Source organism: Pseudorca crassidens, chromosome 6 (assembly GCF_039906515.1).
Source record: "Pseudorca crassidens isolate mPseCra1 chromosome 6, mPseCra1.hap1, whole genome shotgun sequence".
NCBI classification, from domain to species: domain Eukaryota; kingdom Metazoa; phylum Chordata; class Mammalia; order Artiodactyla; family Delphinidae; genus Pseudorca; species Pseudorca crassidens.
This window is the reverse complement of record NC_090301.1, coordinates 18,601,372-18,619,236: the sequence shown is the minus strand read 5'-3', so window position 1 is coordinate 18,619,236 and position 17,865 is coordinate 18,601,372. Positions and strand designations below refer to the sequence as shown.

Genomic DNA, 17,865 nt, shown 5'->3' with positions numbered 1-17,865 from the left:
TGCGCGCGGCCCCGTCGCTCGCGCGCGCCCCCGTCCGCGCGCCCCCGCTATCAAAACATTCCGGCTGCGCGCCCCCGCCCCGCCCACGGCGCCCCTTCCCCCGTTACTCGCCACGAGCTCACTTAGGGCTCCGAGGGCACCCCTGGCCAGGCCCGACCCGGGCCGTGAGATTTCGGTATCCGGTCTCGCGTTTCACCTCAGGGACGGTGACCCGGGTGATTCGAGGGGCTCCGTCGGCTCCACTGGGCTCAGCCCGACCCGGAGCAGTAGGCCCGGCGTCTGCCACTCACTGTCACCCGCAGTTAGCCTGACCAATGAACATGATGGGTGGAGACACGACGGCCAATCTCGGCGTCTGGGGCAGGACTAAAGGCTAGAGGCGGGTCTTGGAAGTCAGGGGACCAATTGTGCGCTCTACGTGGGGAGGGGTTCAGGTGCGGGCGACGCCTTTTGTCCTCTTTGCTGCCCCGTAGTGACGAGAATGTTGTGCTTTTTGCAGAAATCCGTGCTTCGAACTGTAGGCGGCCGTGTCACTCGGCTCCCCGGGACCTTTGGGGCAGCTTCTGAGGGCGGGGACGAGTTCACGCGGTTTAGTCACTGCTGGAGGTCGTCGCACGGGTAATGAGGAGCGGTTGGTTAATGAACCTCAGTGATTTTAATTCTGTTGGACTGGATTTGGTTGCTGAATGCGCCCCATTTCACTCTTGTGTGGTCCGAGACTGGGTGGTGTGAGAAAGCGGGCTGGGGTCACGTATTAACCCCTGTCACCAGGGCGAGGGCCGTGGTGCCTTGCGGCGTGGGGGAGACCAAGTCATGCTGGCGGGAGACGCGGCATAGGATCTTGCTTTGGGGAGCTCTGTTTCTTAACCGCCTTTCTGCTCAGCCATGTCGCCGACTCCAGCTGCAGCCCAGGCTTCTGTGTCGGTCTCCCTGTTTGACCTCAAGGCGGATACTCCGGTCCTTCAGGGCCTGCGCCTGGTGAGCCACGCTCCCGGGGAGGCTCTGGCCCAGGCTCTGCAGGTTTCCTGTCCAGGTATCTGGGAAGGTTTGGGGTGGACCCGTGAGGGACGTGACAGGACTTTTTAAAGGGAGCTTATTGCTCCTTCAGGGAACACATTTTTTATTGGTGTTTCCCAGCTTAGGAGCCCTTGTTGACATTTCCTTCTACTGGATAAAATTTATCAAACCCCAACTGCAGAGTGTTTGTTTTTTACTTTTCCTTTTAAGCTGAAGTTTGTGTATATGTTTCTTAACTGTTATGAATTTAAGGCAACATTTGTACGTGTAAAATTAAAATCTATATTTTGGTCAAAAAAAAAAAAGAATTCACTCGATCTCTGGATTTCCAGAACAGGCTCCTGAATTGTCTCCAAACAAGTCTCTTGCCATTGTTTATGCCTCATCACGTTACCACCACTGCCTGCAAAAACACTTCAAAATTCCTTGACATAGTCCAAATTTAACTATTCCAATCAAGTCATTCCTTCTTGCTGAATATAAAACAACTTACTCTTGGTTTCATACAGCTTTAGTTTGGCTGTTTCTCTTGTACCTTTTTAAAAAACAAACTGCACACTGTAATTGGAAATATAAGCTAAAAAAGTGGCATTTGGGAAGTGACTTTTGCACAGTTAAAAAGAATTTTAACTTTACCAGAAATCATTTTCTAGGATTTCTCTAAACAATCCCTTTGGTTAATTTACATACAACGTTTGATTTATATTCATTTTACGTACATCTTTTCAGAAGCATATTTATTGTATAAGGTGATTGTTGTGCTATTCGCTTCATTATTACTAGATTGTAAATTCCTTGAAGGCAAGGACGTGCCATCTCTTTTTGTATCCTCCTCTGCTTTGTATATCAGACACTGAATGTAATCCTAGATACTGTGGATTTGGGCTCCTTTTCTACCTCTGTTTACCCTCCCCTTATTTAGGTTCAGGGGAGAGAATAAGCCCAGAAAAAAAACCACTCCAGGGTCCTCTGGATATTTCAGAGAAGTTGTTTCGTTCAACCTGTGACCAGACCTTCCAGAACCACCAGGAACAGGTAAAAGACCAGGTACAGAGCTAAATGGTGGAAGCAAAGGTGTAATGGTGGGTGGGGAGAGGTAGACATTTTGTCTTTAATGAATAAAGTTCCATGTTTTAACTAAGAAAGTTAGTGTTACCTGGTCATACTTCCTGGAGTTCTGTTAGAGGTCTTGGATACCATAAAAGGCCAGGCTGGGCCATGCTTCCACACTGTGCTTCCTTCTTTGCCTCCTGCTAGAGGGAACATTATAAGCTTGACTGGCATCGGTTTAACCTAAAGCAGCATCTCAAGGACAAGCCTCTCCGGTCTGCCCTGGACTTTGAAAAGCAGAGCTCCACAGGTGATGACTGTTGGGAGACCTGTGTGCGGATAGGTCATGGGGATGGAGAAAGACCCTAGTTTAGGAGCTTGAGGAAAGGTCAAAGATGGGGCACCAAACTTGCGTATCTCACGTTGTTCTCAGGAGATCTTTCCAGCATCTCAGGATCAGAAGACTCGGACTCAGCCAGTGAGGAGGACTTGCAGATACTGGATGAGGAGAGGGCTGAGTTTGAGAAGCCTGACTGACCCCGAGGCTTCCACCCGCATCGGGTTCTTTTCCAGAATGCCCAGGGCCAGTTTCTTGATGCCTATTGCTGTGTCCTAGGCCCTCGCCAGGCAAGTGCCTGCACAGGTCGTGTGGTCAACTCCAGCCTTCTGTATACTCAGCCTAGACTTTCCCTCAGCACAGTCCATGTCTCAATTCTTTCCTTCTTTCCTGTTGGGGGTGGGTATCACACTTGACAGCACAGTCTTGGATTGAACTGGCTTGACTCTTAGAAGGGTCAAGTGTAATGGAATTAAGTTTGGAAATAGACCAATCTAGGTTTGAATTATGGTTCTACCACTTGACCTTGACTACCTCCACAAGCCTCAAATTTTCTTGTTTTTTTTGCGGTACGTGGGTCTCTCACTGTTGTGGCCTCTCCAGTTGCGGAGCACAGGCTCCGGACGCGCAGGCTCAGCGGCCATGGCTCACGGGCCCAGCCGCTCCACGGCACGTGGGATCTTCCCGGACCGGGGCACAAACCCGTGTCCCCCGCATCGGCAGGCGGACTCTCAACCACCAGGGAAGCCCTCAAATTTTCTTATTTGTAAAATGGAGACAAATAAGTTGTATTAAAAGAGATGATGCATGTGAAGCACTTAGCATTGGCACTTATTTCTTGCTGTCAGTAAGTGCCACAGATATGTTCGTGCTGCTCCTCCGTCATCCAGGTGCCCCCAGAAGCAGCAGAAGTGCTGCTACAAAACCTGAAAAGCGGAGGTCCCAGGGACTGCGTGGTGCTCATGGCTGCCGCTGGGCACTTTGCTGGTGCTGTTTTCCAAGGGTGAGAGGGTGCTGCATGGGGTAAGGATGGAATGGATCCTGGTAGCCTGGGAGTACCAGCTGGTTTCCAGTACTGAGTCTGTGCTGTCTACAGACAAGAAGCGTTGACACACAAAACCTTTTACTGCTACACAGTGCGGGCCAAGTGGGGCACGGCCCAGGGGCTTCGGGATGCCTGGGGTGCAGCTTCCCGCTCTGCTGGAGCCAACCTGAGGCGCTACAGTGAAGACATGCTATATAAGGTGAGTTAAGTGTCCAGATCTGGTGCTCCTCTAATCTACACTTTTTCCCTCTCAACTGATTAAATGTCACAGTAGGGAGGCTGGCTCCTGTATCCTCCGTCTTGGTTATTTTTGGGTAGATGAAGGTAGAATGGGGTGAATGCCCAGGATTCTTAGTCCTGTCATTCTCCCTCCATTATCTTCTTTCTTTCTTTCTTTTTGGCTGCATTGGGTCTTCATTGCTGCACACGGGCTTTCTCTAGTTGCGGCGAGTGGGGACTACTCTTCGTTGCGGTACGCGGGCTTCTCATTGCAGTGGCTTCTCGTTTCAGAACATGGGCTCTAGGCATAGGGCTTCAGTAGTTGTGGCACGAGGGCTCTAGAGTGCAGCCTCAGTAGTTGTGGTGCACGGGCTTAGTTGCTCCGCGGCATGTGGGATCTTCCCAGACCAGGGCTCAAACCCGTGTCCCCTGCATTGGCAAGTGGATTCTTAACCACTGTGCCACCAGGAAAGCCCCCTCCATTATCTTCTGCCTCCCACTCCCTACACATGATCTGTGGGTCATGTTTTGGTTGGAGATTTAAAAGTCGCAAGTGAAGAGATGCAGGGCTGAGTTACTTTCTTCTCTAGGATGTTCGTGACCTGCTGGCAGGGCCAGACTAGGCTAAGGTGCTGGAGAAGGCTGGGACGATACTGATGCGTGCACCCCACTCTGGCCGGTCCTTGTTCTTTGGAGGCCATGAGGCTCCCCTGCAACGTGGGATCCCCGACTTTGGGATATCCCCCTCGCTACCCGCAGACCCACCTTCCAAGAGCTACAGCGTGTGCTCCATAAGCTGACCACCTCGCATGTCCACGGTGAGCCTTCTGTCCAGATCCCCAGACTCCCTAGACCTTCCCGAACCTCCCGGCCCAAGCCTCGGCTTCTCATTTGTGCACCCAGATGATTTTCTAGCCCTCGTACTGCAGTCCGATGGCATCTTCATTGAGAGAAACCTGGGCTGGCTTCTCCTCAGCTAAATTTGAGAACCATCTTTTGTTTTATGGCAGAAGAACACCCCCGGGAGACAGTCAGGTTGGATTTACCTCAGACAAACTGGAAGACAATGAGAGGAAGGAAGGCCATTGAGGAAGAAAGAAAGGTCCGCAGTGATGAAAATGAGGCACTCAGGCGGAATGCGGAAGCTCCCAAACAGGGTTTGAGCACCATCTGGCAATTGTCAAATCTCTCTCGGGGTCTGTCCTAGAACTGCAGTGGCAAATCCCCTACTGTCATAACTTATTCACTTCCCTATTTATAGGTAAACCCTTACATACTACACACACACACACACACAGGTCTGTTTATAGTGTGGGGTATGTGGTAGCAATTACACGTTTTGTGACTTTTCCAAATCTATCGTCTCTTTTGTTCACTGACGTTCTCTCTAGTACTTTGAAAAGTCTTAGCATGAAGTCGATGCTTGAATGTGTGTTGTGTGGATCTTACATAATTTATGTCTTCTTGGATGCTCTGGTTTTGGGCTAAGGGCTGCTTGCCTCGCTGCAGACTGTTGGCCTGCACGGCTGTCACTGCTCGTGCTTTCCTCTGTTGTGCACCACCCTAAGGCTGTCATGGGAATGTCCAAGGACTCTTGTCCCTGCATAGCTTCTTCTGGGCCTGTGCTTGTCTGGGCTGCGAGCCGCATCTCTGCATGTGATACTAATGGCTTCAGCTCTTGATGGGCTACTTTATCTTGGGTGACAAAATACAAACACTTTTATTTCAAGTGATCTGGATTTTCTCTCTGTACGTTCTTATGCATCTGGGGCAGCCCACAACCTTCTACCCTCTGCTTATTCCTGAGATGGATCTAACATAGCAAATTTTTCCCTAGGTTCAGAGTCAGAGGGAGAGGATGGCTCCCAGGTAGAGTTGGAGCTAGTAGAGGTGACACTGGGGTTGCTGGATCTTTGTGAATTTGAGGTATTGCCCAAGCAGAGGAGGAGAAAAAGGAATAAGAGGGAGAGAAACCAAGACCTGGAGGCTGGGGCGCAAATGACTCTTTCCCAGCAACCTCAAGGAGATGAGGCCTTTTCAGAGTCAGCCCCTTTGGGGCCTTCCCCAGATGAGGCCAAGTCCCCTGGTCAGCCGGAGCTCTGGGATGTGCTCTTGGCTGCTTGCCAAGCTGGAGATGGGGGATGCTGAAGCTCCGGCTAGCTGCCAGCCCCCTAGACCCTGGAGTTCTGTCTCTGCTCAGTGCCCCCTTGGGCTCTGGTGGCTTCACCCTCCTGCACGCAGCCGCCACAGCTGGGAGAGGCTCAGTAGGTAAGGGCCCTCGTGCCGGCCCCTCCTGACGATGATCTTGGCACCAGCTACTTGGCAGTGTTTCCCCTGGTCTGCTTGGGTGATGTTGGGAGGAGCCGGAGGCAGGTGATGTTGAACTCATTTTTTGGGTTTTCGCACCTAGGGACTCCCGGACCCGGCCACCGTACACGGTTGCAGCTGACAAATCAACACGTGATGAGTTCCCGGAGCTTCATGGAGAAGAATCCAGATGCTTATGATTACAGCAAAGCTCAGGTCAGCTGGAAGAGGAAGCAGCAGAGTGGGAAGGCATCAGAGATCCTGGCTAGGTCTTTTCTATTTTCTTGCAGTTTTACCAAGGATAGTTTGTATAGGTCTTACCTTATACCTTCCTGGAAATCCTCCAGGTGCCAGGGCCACTGACAGCAGAAATGGAGGCGCGGCAGGCCATTCGGAAAAGGGAGCGGAAGGCAGCCCGGCGGCAGCGGCAGGAGCAGCAGTGGGAGCAAGGAGAGCAGCGGAGATTTGCTGCCCTCAGCGACTGAGAGAAGGCGAGGCTGGAGGTTCTTTCCTCCCCAGCAACACTTCCTTAGAGGTCTGATCCGGTGTGCAGTGTCACTTCTTGGGTACCCTCTCCACCACTGGGGCCTTGTCCTTAACACAACTTCTCTTCCCCTCAGGGAGCTCTGGCTGCAGAGCACCAACTAGCTGCCCGTTTGGGAGCCCCTACCCCTCAGGTCCCTGACCCTGCCATCATCAGTGTTCGGTACGTAGAGGGGGTGGGCGTGAGTGGGTAGGTTGTGATGAGTTAGAGGCCATTCTGAACAAGTAGAATGCGTGCCCGCTCAGTGTTCAGAAAGGCTGTTGAGGGGATTTGAGATGCTCTGGGAACCTTTGGAATAAAAACAGAAGTGGCAGGAGGAGGGACAGGGAAGGCTTGGATTAGAAAGTTTCTGGGACACCTCTCCAGCCATTTTTCTTCCTCTTGTTCAGACGCCACTGGAGCTGTGGGACATCCCTCCAAGGCCTCATATTCCCTTTCACTACTTTGACTTCTTTCCTCTCCACACGCTGCCTCCAGGATCATCGCTGTTGGGCTGGGAAGCCCTCTTCCTGCTCTCTTACAGCTCCACCTGGGGCCAACTCTAGGCTCTGAGAGGGCACATACACACTGGCCCCCTCTGGTTTCTTCTTCCCCACGAAACCAGAGAGTATTTGGAAGATTGAGGTGAGGGACATTCAGGAACCAGGGCCATAGAGGTGTGTGGAGCTGGTACTGCCTCTTGAATTTTAATCACAATGAAGTTTGGCAAGGAAACTGCACTTGTACTTACATTCAGACCTGTGGCCTTTGTTTCCTTACGGTCACCATGACTAGCACCAAGGGATCCTGCCCACTACATGTCCCAGGTCCAAGGGTTACCTTTCTTTCAGTGCCCACTTAACTCCATTGGTTCAGAGGCACTTTCAGCTGAGAGGGAACAGATGTGTGTCTTATGCACAGTGGCATTGAGGATAGGCCTATCCAGGAATTGGATTTGGGGCCGAAGAGGCACATTTTCTAGCTCCAGCAATGTGATTTTGTTGAGGGCTCCCCTAGGAAACAGCAGGGGTCTTGGCACGTAGAGGGTCTGTTGTGGCCCCCTCTTTGTCCAGTAGCGGCCCAGGTTAAACCCATTGATCCAGACTTGACCCTGGGGAGGAGGAAGGAGAGGAATATAAAGGATCAGCTCTCAAAGGGGTAGAATTGTCCCCTTTAGGGTTTCTAATCAGAGAAATAATTTCTGCTCTCCCTCCTTCCAAGATTTTCCTCTCTTACCACCCTACTCCCCAGCCCCACCCTCACTGTCAGCAATACCTTGGTCCATCCAGGTAGAAAGAGAAATGTGTCCCCGCCTGAGTCTAAAATTGGGAAGGTTGTAGAGTAGAAGGTGGGGCCAGAGGGAGTTTGAGGATGTGAGCTTTTCAGCAACTGGTTGGGAAACCGCCACTTTACAAGATTATCAACTTTCAGAGGGAACATCAGCCACTGGGTAAGGACCGTTTGCCCCAGAATTGGTGGCTCCAATAGGCCCTGTGAAGAAGGCAAATGAAAATTCATCATTCTCTAAGTTCTAAGGCCAAACTATCCCTACTCAAGCCCTGGGATGCAACTAGTGGCCATGTCCAGATCCCCACAAGCTGCTACTTTGCTGCCTAAGCCCTAAGGACATAACTTTTTTTTTTTTTTATGGTACACGGGCCTCTCACTGTTGTGGCCTCTCCCGTTGCAGAGCACAGGCTCCGGACGCGCAGGCTCAGCGGCCATGGCTCACGGGCCCAGCTGCTCCACTGCATGTGGGATCTTTCCGGACCGGGGCACAAACCCACGTCCCCTGCATTGGCAGGCAGACTCTCAACCACTGCGCCACCAGGGAAGCCCAGGACATAGCTCTTGTTTATCTTCTATTAGGCCCCTATCTTTCCAAGGGTGTTCGGTCAATAAGAATATTGGGGGGTGGGAATTCCCTGGTGGTCCAGTGGTTAAGACACTGTGCTCCCAATGCAGGGGGCCTGGGTTCAATCCCTGGTCAGGGAACTGGATCCTGCATGCCACAACTAAAGATTCTGCATGCTGCAACTAAAAAAGATGCCATGTGCTGCAACAAAGATCCCACGTGCAGCACGTAAGGCCTGGCGCAGCCAAATAAGTAAATAAATAATTAAAAAAATGAAATTAAAAAAAAAAGAGTATGGGGGCAAGGGAGTGGGCATAGCTAGCTCACCTTGAAGTCACTGCTGTTAGACCCGAAACTGAGCCTCCCCATGTTCTCCAGCAAGACATCCAGTTTGGCCCCCTTTTTCCCCGTCAAAAATAGGTTGTGTTTCATGTTTCGTTCCAAAACACCCTGAAACACCTGTGGATAAGAGTATCTGTGAAAGGGAGGAGCTCAGCATCTAGCCTGTGGCCACCACACAGGAAGCCACATAAGGACACTGATTTAGAGGGCAAAGAGAATGTAGCCCTTCTGTCACTTATCCATTCATAATGGAACCTTATCCTTAGTCAAACTCTTCCTCATCCCAGCTTATCCCCTCAAATGTGAGCAGGCAGTGGGAAAAGGTAGATATGGGAAATTTAAGACTAAAGTGTGCTGGGGAGGAGAGGAAATGGGCTCAGAGATAGCCTGGTATTAGGTTCTCACCCCATCCACCATCACGTAGGCACGGTCATGGACTCCATTGTTTGGCACCCAGAATTGTGCTGGCTCAGAAACAGTATGGATCAGATAGGTCCGGTACAACATATACCCATGGTCCTGGGTGTGTAAGAATAAGTTTATAAGCTGAGAGATAAGAAAGGATACTGTGGGGAAGATGCATAGCTGAGGGAACACCCGGTATAGCTGTTGCCATAACCACCAGATGGGGGATTATGCTTTACCTGGTTGACAGCCTCAAAGGTCATTGGCAGGATTGAATGGATGGGCCCTTGGGGACATAGGAAGTCTAGGAAAGCCAGCAAATTCCCATCCTGTTAGAATAAGGGGAAAGTATCAGAATATGAGGGAACTTTCAGAATAGAGGGTAGGACAGGCTGGGCTATTTAGAGAATAAAGGGGTAGAATTAGAGAGTAATGGAGAGAAGCTTACCAGGTGTAGGCTCAAAGGTCCAAGCTTCATCTTGGGGCTGGGGGGAGGTAAAGGTCCCAAGGGAACTTCCTGGAACTGAGACCAAATTCTCTCAGGAACCATAGGAAAACCACACAAAGAACCCCTATTCCAAGACCCTAGTGCAGGGTTCTTAACTGGGGGTCCAGGGAAGGGCTTCAGGGGTCATGAAGGTTCTGTAATTTTACATATATTTGTGTGTATCTCCCCAGGGAATCCCATTTGGGTGGGTGAGAAATGCTGCCATAGGGCGCTCAGAGGGCTCTCTGGCCCAGACAACAACCACTGATTTATGGGATCCCTTTACAAACAATTTGGGTACTCCCTCCCCCCAAATTAATAAAAGCTTTCGGTGCTTAATGAAGTGGTGGGGCACCTTGCTGATGACATTTCGAATAGCAAAAAGCTTAGGTGTGGGGTCCCCTGCTTCAGATATGGGTGCATCGTAGTCGTAGCTGGTAGTAATTGGAAGAAAGCGTCCCTTCTCATCAGCACCTGGTCAAACCAATTTAATTAATTCAATATATCTTTCAGGTGATAGGCACTAAGCAAAGAAATGCATGCAGAGAATTTTGCTATCAGCAGGGGCAGCAGTGGCCATATCCAGCTTCTAGCATCCTAATCCGTGCAGCCCGCAGATTCTAATTCCTTGCTGCCTCCCTGCTGCCACCCCAGGGACCATCTGGACTCACCATTCCAGTATCCAAAGTTGGTACCTCCATGGAACATGTACCTAAAGTGGGGGAGAGCAGGGGGAAAGGTAAAAGCTGACCCACTGAATCTTAACCTTCATCCCCAGCACCCAGTTACAGAGTCATGCTGGCCCCGGCGTCTCCAGTTACATGTTCACACTGGCTCCCAACTTCAGCATGTTCTCTAGTCCTTTGGTTACAGCTGGTACGGAGCGTGTGGAGTGATTCTGGCCCCAGTAATCCAGCCAGCCTGTGTAGTACTCAGAGTTCACCTACAGCATGAAGTGAAAGGAGCTGTGAGCCAGATGGGAACCGAGCCCAACCCATTTCCCACGCTGACACCTGCTTTGATTGCCCTCCCCTCTGGCTCCTCACCAATGGCCCACGGGGTTCATACTTCCGAAGTAGGGCAAAGATTTTGGTCATGTTGTCAGCTGCAGAAAGGAGGCAAAGGTGAAAGATGAGCAACATGGAACAGGTGCCCCTTCCCCAGACTTCACTCCGAACCCTTGCCCAGGAGACCTGGGCCAAAATCTATAGTGGTATAGAGTCCCTGGAGGGAGCCACATTTGAGGCCTTCAGGGCCATCTGTGGTGAAGAGCAAGATCTTGTCTCCAAGCAGTGCACGGAAGAGCCCAGCCAGGTGTCTCATGTAGCTCATGTCGCAGGCCCCGTAGCTACCGTATTCATTCTCCACCTGCCAGGGGAAAGGAAAAGTGGAGGTCAGCTATGAGGTGGAGAAATTAAGGACACCGGCACCTCCTTCCCCTAGCCCAGTCAACTTTCCACTTGTACCTGAATGCTAATGATGTTGCCCCCATTGTGGTAGAGCCATGGATGTATCTTGGGCAGCAAGACCTTGAACCAGGAGTCCACTGCGGCAAGGAAGTCTAAAGGAAGGGGCAGTGCTCTGTTCATCAGGGCACCACCACCTCTGCAGCCCCCACCCCTAGCCTCAGTGCTAGCAACTTCAGTGCTACCTGAACTCTGGGCTGCACTTTGCATCCCACTTGTCCACAGCTGTGTCTGGGAAGCAGTGACTTGTCAGGAGAACCTCTGAACCCTAAGCACTTGTATAGTTGCATGGCGATGAAATTTGAGCATAGGAAACAAAGCAGTATTTCTTGTAAATTCATTTTTTAAATGTAAGAAAAATGTTAAAACACATCAAATGGAGCTGTTATTATGTAATCATATATACTTGAGATTGCTGTGAAGTAGCATGGGAGTTTACAAAAGTGTAGAATGTCTGACCTGCACCCTGATGTAACTGACAGTCCAGGAGATTTAAGTCATCAAATGAAAGATGATACTAGGTATCATGCCTTAAATTCTCAACTCCTATTGGTGATTTCTGTTGACTCACCCTCAGAAGACTGATGCATGACCTCTGCCTCCTTACCTAAGCAACTCCAACTCAGGCTTCAGGTCTTAAATTTCACTTCCCCAAGGAAACCTCTGATATCCTAGATGAGGGTAGATCCCCCTGTTACACACTCTCACATCACCTCATACTTCCCTTTCGAGTGCTTAACAAATTATAATTAAGCATTTATTTCTGTAATTGTTTCCCGTTGGTCTCCCCCACTAGTGAGCAGGAACCTTGTCTGTCAGGTTCATTTGCTGCATCCCTGTCATTGAGGACAATGCTTAGCAGATAGCGGACTCTCAAAGGTGGAGTCAACGAAAGATATTTTAGAGGGTATTTTTATATTCTTAAAACATTTAATTCCTTTACATTTTGTGTTCTGTATAAAGGAGGCCCAGGTGGTTTTGCCTCCTTTAATCCAAGCATACATTAACTCTCACTCAACAGGTATTTATGGGTGCTCACTATGCACTAAGCAGTGTTCTAGGTGTTAGGGATACAGAAGGGAACAAAATGGACAAAGATCTCTGTCCTTGTGGAATTTCCTTTCCAGTGAGGGAGGCAGTGAATTAAATAATCAGGTAAAATATGTAGTGTGTTAATGTCAAGGAGAAAAAATTAAGCAGGGAAGGAGGATATAAAATGGTGGGGTGAAGGGAGTTTAAATTTTAGAGGGTGGCCCAGGGAAGGCGTCAGCGAGGTCATTCTGCAGGAAGATAGAGGCAGTACCACGTGCAAAGGCCTCAAGACAGGAACAGCAGAGAAGCCAGCATGAACAATGGGGAGAAGAGTGGATGTCAGGGAGGTGACTGGGCCAATTACGTAGGACCTAATAGGCCATTTTAAGGAATCCATGGTTCGTATTCTGAATGAGTTGAGAACCTGTTGGAGAGGTTTAGACAGAGAAATGACATGATCTAAAATATATATTTAAACTTATATTTTAAGAGGATCACACTGACTGCTGAATTAAGAATAGACTACATGGGGGAGGGGCAAAGAAGGGAAACCAGTTAGGAAGGTATTAAAGTAATCCAGCTGAGAGAGGTGGTTTGGACCAGGGTGGTGGCAATGAAAAGTAATTGAATTCAATATATTTTGAGGGTGAAGCTGACAGGATTTTCTGACGGACTGAATGAGGGGCCTGAGAGAAAGACAGGTGTGAAAAATTCCACCACAGTGTTTAGCCCGATGAATTGGAAAATGGACTTGCCATTAACTGAGACAGGGAGAGTGTATGAATAGCTGGTTTGGAGGGAACTTAGTTGTATCAGTGTGCCTTTTAGACCTCCAAATGCAGAAGTCAAGTAGGCAGTTGGATATATGGTTTTGGAAGCCAAGGGAAGGTCCTGACTGGAGATATATATTTCAGAATCATTAGCTATCAGATGGAATTTAAAGCCACGCAAATGAATGAGATCATAAAGGAAGTAAATATATATGGAAAAGAGAAGTGTCCAAGGACTGAGCCCTGACACACCCCAGCATTTAGTGGAAAGGGAAATGGAGAAAGATCAGTAAGAGACTGAGAAGGAGTGGTCGGAACGATTGTAGGGGGAGGGGCAGGGACCAAATAAGTGTGGTATCATGGAAACGGTGAGAAGAGTATTTCACAGGACAAAGTGATCAACTGGGCTGAATGCTGCTGACTGGTCCAGGGGGATAAGATCTGAGACATCACCATGGATTCAGCAATGAAGAGGTCACTGGTTTTCTTGAGAAAAACAGACTGCATGTTGCTTTTCCATCAATACTTTATCATTTTAAATGTATTTCATAGTCAATTGAGTTTCAGAAATGCTATAAGTGGCATAAAGCTCTCCAGCACCCTAAGAAGTGAAACAGCACCTGGAGAGTCCCCAGCAGATATAAGGAATTTTGACCTTTTTAAAACAGTAAACTTTTTAAAAGGTGTAAAGCAGATAGAATTATTCCCTGCTCTAATGACTTCCTACTTGCACCTGAAATGAAATCCGAACGCCTTGAAATATTGGGCATCTCATCTTTTCTTTTTCATGCTCTTTCCCTAGGTGATGTCTCAGTACGCATGGATTTAAATGCCATCCTTACACCGATGACTCCCAAATTTATACCTCTAGCTCAGACCTACTCCTAAGCTCCACATTCACACATCCTATTGCTTACTTAATATCCTCCCTTGAGTGATAAAAATTTAACATGACCAGAACAGAACCATTGTTTCTTCCCCTAAAGTTGCTCTTTTGCCACCCCTTGTCTTCTCTGTCGTCCCTAAGTCAGTAAATGGCACCACCATCTTGACTGGCCAGAAACTTGATTCCTTTCTTTCCTCATCCTACCCACACTGGCCCCACCCCTCCCCCTCTCATCAAAATCTGTCAATAGAGTCCTGGTGACTTTTATCTCCAACCTATAGCTCAGTCCTGCTCTCTTCTTTCTATTTCCACCACTATCACAGTCCAGGAGTCATCATCTCTCTCCTCAGCTACAATCATAGTCCCCCAGTTAAGTTTCTCCACCTCGACCCTTGCTCCCCTCAATCCATTTTCCACATCCAGGCTAACGTAATCTAAAAACAAATCAGATAATTCTGGTTAAACTCTTTCAATGACTTTCTACTGTGCTTATAATAAAATGCAAACTCCTTACAGTGGCCTGTAAGATCCTGCATTAACAGTCCCTATCTATCTACAATTTCTTGTCATACTACTCTCCCTCACCCACTGTGCTCCAGCCATGCTGGCCTCAACCATGCCATGATCTTTCCTATCTCTGGGCCTTAAAAGATACCACATCCGGGAACTCCCTGGCGGTCCAGTGGTTAGGACTTCGCACTTTCACTGCCGAGGGCCATTCAATCCCTGGTCTGGGAACTAAGATCCTACAAGCCCTGAGGCGCGGCCAAAAATAAATGAATTAATTAATTAAAAAAAATACATCATTCCTTCTACCTGGTCGTTCTCACCTCACTCTTCATATGACCGGTGTTTTCCCTTTCCTAGAGTAACTGAAATGTCATCTTCTCAGGAAAGCCTTTTCTGGCCTTCCTACCTAAAAGAGGCCCTGTTATTCACTATCTCAACTCCTTGTCTATTTTCTTGTGTAGTATTTTTAAATAATCTTATAAGTTTGGGGTTTTTTTAAATTAATGTTTCTTCCAGACTGGGTCTGTCTGGTCCCCCAGTTCCTAGCATTCTGCTGGGCATGATGAAAACACTAAATATTTGAATGAATGATCTCCGTTTTGGGCACTCAAATGACCCATTTTGTTGTTGTCCTTCGCTTTTTTCTGTGTCAAGTCTTTTTTTCTCAACTCACCTGGATCTGAAGTTCTCAGACGAATTTTAGGTTTTCGAAGCAACCAGGCTGGGAGACCCCCCTGAGACAAACATAAAGACAACAAAGAAGTGAGTGGGGGACTTCCCTGGTGGCGCAGTGGTTAAGAATCTGCCTGCCAATGCAGGTGACATGGGTTTGAGCCCTGGTCCTTGAAGATCCCACATGCTGCAGAGCAACTAAGCCCGTGCACCACAACTACTGAGCCCGCATGCCACAACCACTGAAGCCTGCGCGCCTAGAGCCCGTGCTCCACAACAAGAGAAGCCATTGCAATGAGAAGCCCACACACCACAAAGAAAAGTAGCCCCGCTCACTGCAACTAGAGAAAGCCCGTGCAGCAACAAAGCCCCAAGGCAGCCAAAAAAAAAAAAAGTGACTGGGCTTTGTTGTCTGGGAGTGGAGTAGGGGAGGTAAGAAGGGAGGAAGTTGAGTATAGTGATGGAAGTGACCCTAGAGTGGGGGCAGATGCGAGTAGTCTGGGAACTGCACTTGGGAGGCTTTGCTTCTATTCATTCTCCCACTAACTCACCATCTCCCACTCTGCACAGATGTAAGGTCCTGGTCTCAGTATGACCAACAGGTTTGCTAAAGTTGCCTCTTTCAGAAATGCAAAGAGGTCACGGCTGGCATTAAAGTTATAGACCCCAGGCTCTGGCTCGTGGTAGTTCCAGGGCACATAACTGAGAAAGGAAGAGGTTAACAAGGGCCCAAGGCAGGGAGATGCCGCGGAGGCCTATGGGCTCAGGCCTTGCAGGGAATCTCCAGGAAGCTGTTGGAAGGAGGTCCTGGCCCACCCTTTCCCACCCTTGGCTGGGAGGCCCTGGAGCTAGAACCTCTCTCATACACAGCCAGTCTTCCTGTCCTGATCCCCTTCTTAAGGGGGTGGTAGGAAGAGTAAATCCCACCCTTCCATGACTCTCGGGAGCACTTCTTACAACTGTACGGCGTTGAGGCCACTCATTCGCATCTTGAAAAGCCGGTCTGCCCAAAGCACCCGTGGTACCCGAAAGTAGTGCAGGCTGCCAGACACGTAGCGGAACGGGGCCCCGTCCAGGAGGAATCTGTCATGATCCCGATCCACTACAAACGACCGAGTGTCTGCCTGCAAGGGGAGAGACGGTGCTCAGCAGTGGTCTGGAGTCGGGGGTCAGCGTCTGCCAAGAGCAGAGATGGAACTAGCCCTTCCCAGTATTCTGTTGTTTTCACTTTCGTTCTCTCCTCCGCCATATCTGATCCCGTCTCCCCGCACCCAGCCGGGTGGTTTGATACTCATCCTACCTGGGGCAGCAGCCGCGTCAGGAGTAGCAGCAGCAGGGAGGGAAGGCAGAGCAGCTTCTGGGGAGCCATGGCGCTTTCGGGGCTCTTCTAGTCAGAGACGGTGGTCCGACCGTCACGTGGCGGATTCCTGGGAGGGAACCTCAGCGAGCAAGTGGGCGGAGACCACCTCAAGTTGCCAGGCGAATTAGTCTGGACTTTGTCTACAGCCTGCAGCTACCCACGACTCTACTAGTTTGTAAAATCCTCTACATCTTGCTACTCAAAGTGCAGTTCATGAGCCAGCTTCACCAGCATCACCTGGGAGCTTGTTAGAAATGCAGAGTCTCAGATCCTACCTCAAACCTATAGAATCAGATTTTGTATTTTGACAAGTTTTCCAGGTGCTCCTAAGCAAACTCAAGATTGAGAAGCAGGGATTTCCCTGGTGGTCCAGTGGGTAAGACTCTGTACTCCCAATGCACTAGATCCCACATGCCACAACTAAGAGCCCAGATGCCACAACTAGGAGCCCACATGCCGCAACTAAGACCAGCGCAGCCAAATAAATAAAGATTGAGAAGCAGTGCTCTACTACACTGAGCCCCCTGAGGGTGGGGAGAATCTCATCCAACCTGAATCCTCTGCTTCTATCACAGGGCCTGGCACATAGCAGGTTAAATCTAGATGAATGTCAGAAACAGGTTCAGAACCAAGGGAAACCAGAGGAAAGGGGGTGGGGGGGGACCAGATTACAAGAGGGATCTTTTTCCTGGAGAGTCCTTTGCTGCTTCAACAAAAGAGAACATCTAGGCCATCCTATTTTCTTTGGATGTGCACCTCTTTCCAATTTATCCCTGCCTGCTTAGGCAAGAGAGGTCGAGGACAACTGCCTGGTTCCAAGGCTTGGGAATTTGTGAATTTCCATTACACCTGCCTTCACAGTCCCAAGCCTGGGATGTGAGGACCAGGATAATATTATTATTATTATTAATTTCTGCTTATTGACACTGCTGAGAGCTATGTGTCAAATACTGTGCTAAGCACTTTACCTCTCATTTAACCTCCAAACAACTCTATGAGGCAGATGATTATTATTTCCATTTTACTGATGAGGAGATTGAAGGATACAAATATTAAGTAGCCTGTTCAATGCCACACAACTAGTTTAGTAGAGCTGGGATTTAAACAAGGCAGTCTGGCCTCACAGTTCATGCACTTAACCTTAGGTACTATTATACCTATTTTACAGTGAAGGAAAGTGAGCCTCCCAGAGGTTAAGAAACTTGTTCAGGTCACACAGCTAATAGGCTATTAAGACAGGATTCAGACCCTAGACTGGTTCAAGAGCCTGAGCTCTTAACCACTGAGACTACGGTAATGGGATACAGGCCAGAGCCCTCAAGGTTGTACTGATCAGAGCTCCAGGGGTCCAGGCCGCCAGCACCCGCCCCTCTCAGCATCCACCTCGGGCTGGACCGTAGCTGGCTGCCCAGTGCGCGGGAGATATGACGCCCCCTACCTCTGGCATTGGGAGATGGAGGTCCTGGGGGCCCTCAGGCCGAGGCCGGCTTTGCTCCCCTTTGGCGTAGGTGCCTGCGTCTTGACCCGTACTGAAGGCCAGGTGTGGAACCCTCACTCGGGTCCTGGGACCCGTCCTCCCGCA

At 49.4% G+C, this 17,865-nt stretch overlaps 2 protein-coding genes across 4 annotated transcripts; one reads left to right on the top strand and one right to left on the bottom strand.

Annotated features, from left to right (window-relative positions):
* Positions 1-436: 436 nt before the first annotated feature.
* Positions 437-9,930, top strand: ANKZF1 (ankyrin repeat and zinc finger peptidyl tRNA hydrolase 1). The gene is given in 16 exon segments (XM_067740523.1): positions 437-1,033; positions 1,940-2,052; positions 2,275-2,377; positions 2,501-2,694; positions 3,295-3,407; positions 3,501-3,648; positions 4,259-4,385; positions 4,388-4,486; positions 4,679-4,825; positions 5,506-5,802; positions 5,805-5,936; positions 6,042-6,139; positions 6,141-6,191; positions 6,323-6,466; positions 6,596-6,681; positions 6,909-9,930. Coding segments are annotated over 16 exon segments (2,163 nt in total). The 5' UTR covers positions 437-885; the 3' UTR covers positions 7,072-9,930.
* GLB1L (galactosidase beta 1 like) lies at positions 7,177-17,862 on the bottom strand. 3 transcript variants are annotated; one of them, XM_067740506.1, is made up of 17 exons: positions 17,722-17,862; positions 16,224-16,350; positions 15,881-16,047; positions 15,475-15,625; positions 14,925-14,985; positions 11,054-11,148; positions 10,781-10,955; positions 10,634-10,692; positions 10,409-10,530; positions 10,259-10,299; positions 9,943-10,061; positions 9,549-9,623; positions 9,340-9,429; positions 9,101-9,214; positions 8,681-8,812; positions 7,774-7,989; positions 7,177-7,609 (listed from the first exon to the last, which is right to left on the bottom strand). In XM_067740506.1, the coding sequence occupies exons 2-17, from the start codon at positions 16,290-16,292 to the stop codon at positions 7,346-7,348; spliced, it is 1,950 nt and encodes a 649-aa protein (XP_067596607.1). In that variant the 5' UTR covers positions 16,293-16,350; positions 17,722-17,862; the 3' UTR covers positions 7,177-7,345. The 3 variants fall into 3 exon arrangements, with proteins under 3 accessions (XP_067596607.1, XP_067596609.1, XP_067596608.1); XM_067740508.1 differs by having other exon boundaries at positions 16,224-16,389; positions 17,722-17,861; XM_067740507.1 differs by having other exon boundaries at positions 16,224-16,362; positions 17,722-17,859.
* Between the last annotated feature and the right edge of the window lie 3 nt (positions 17,863-17,865).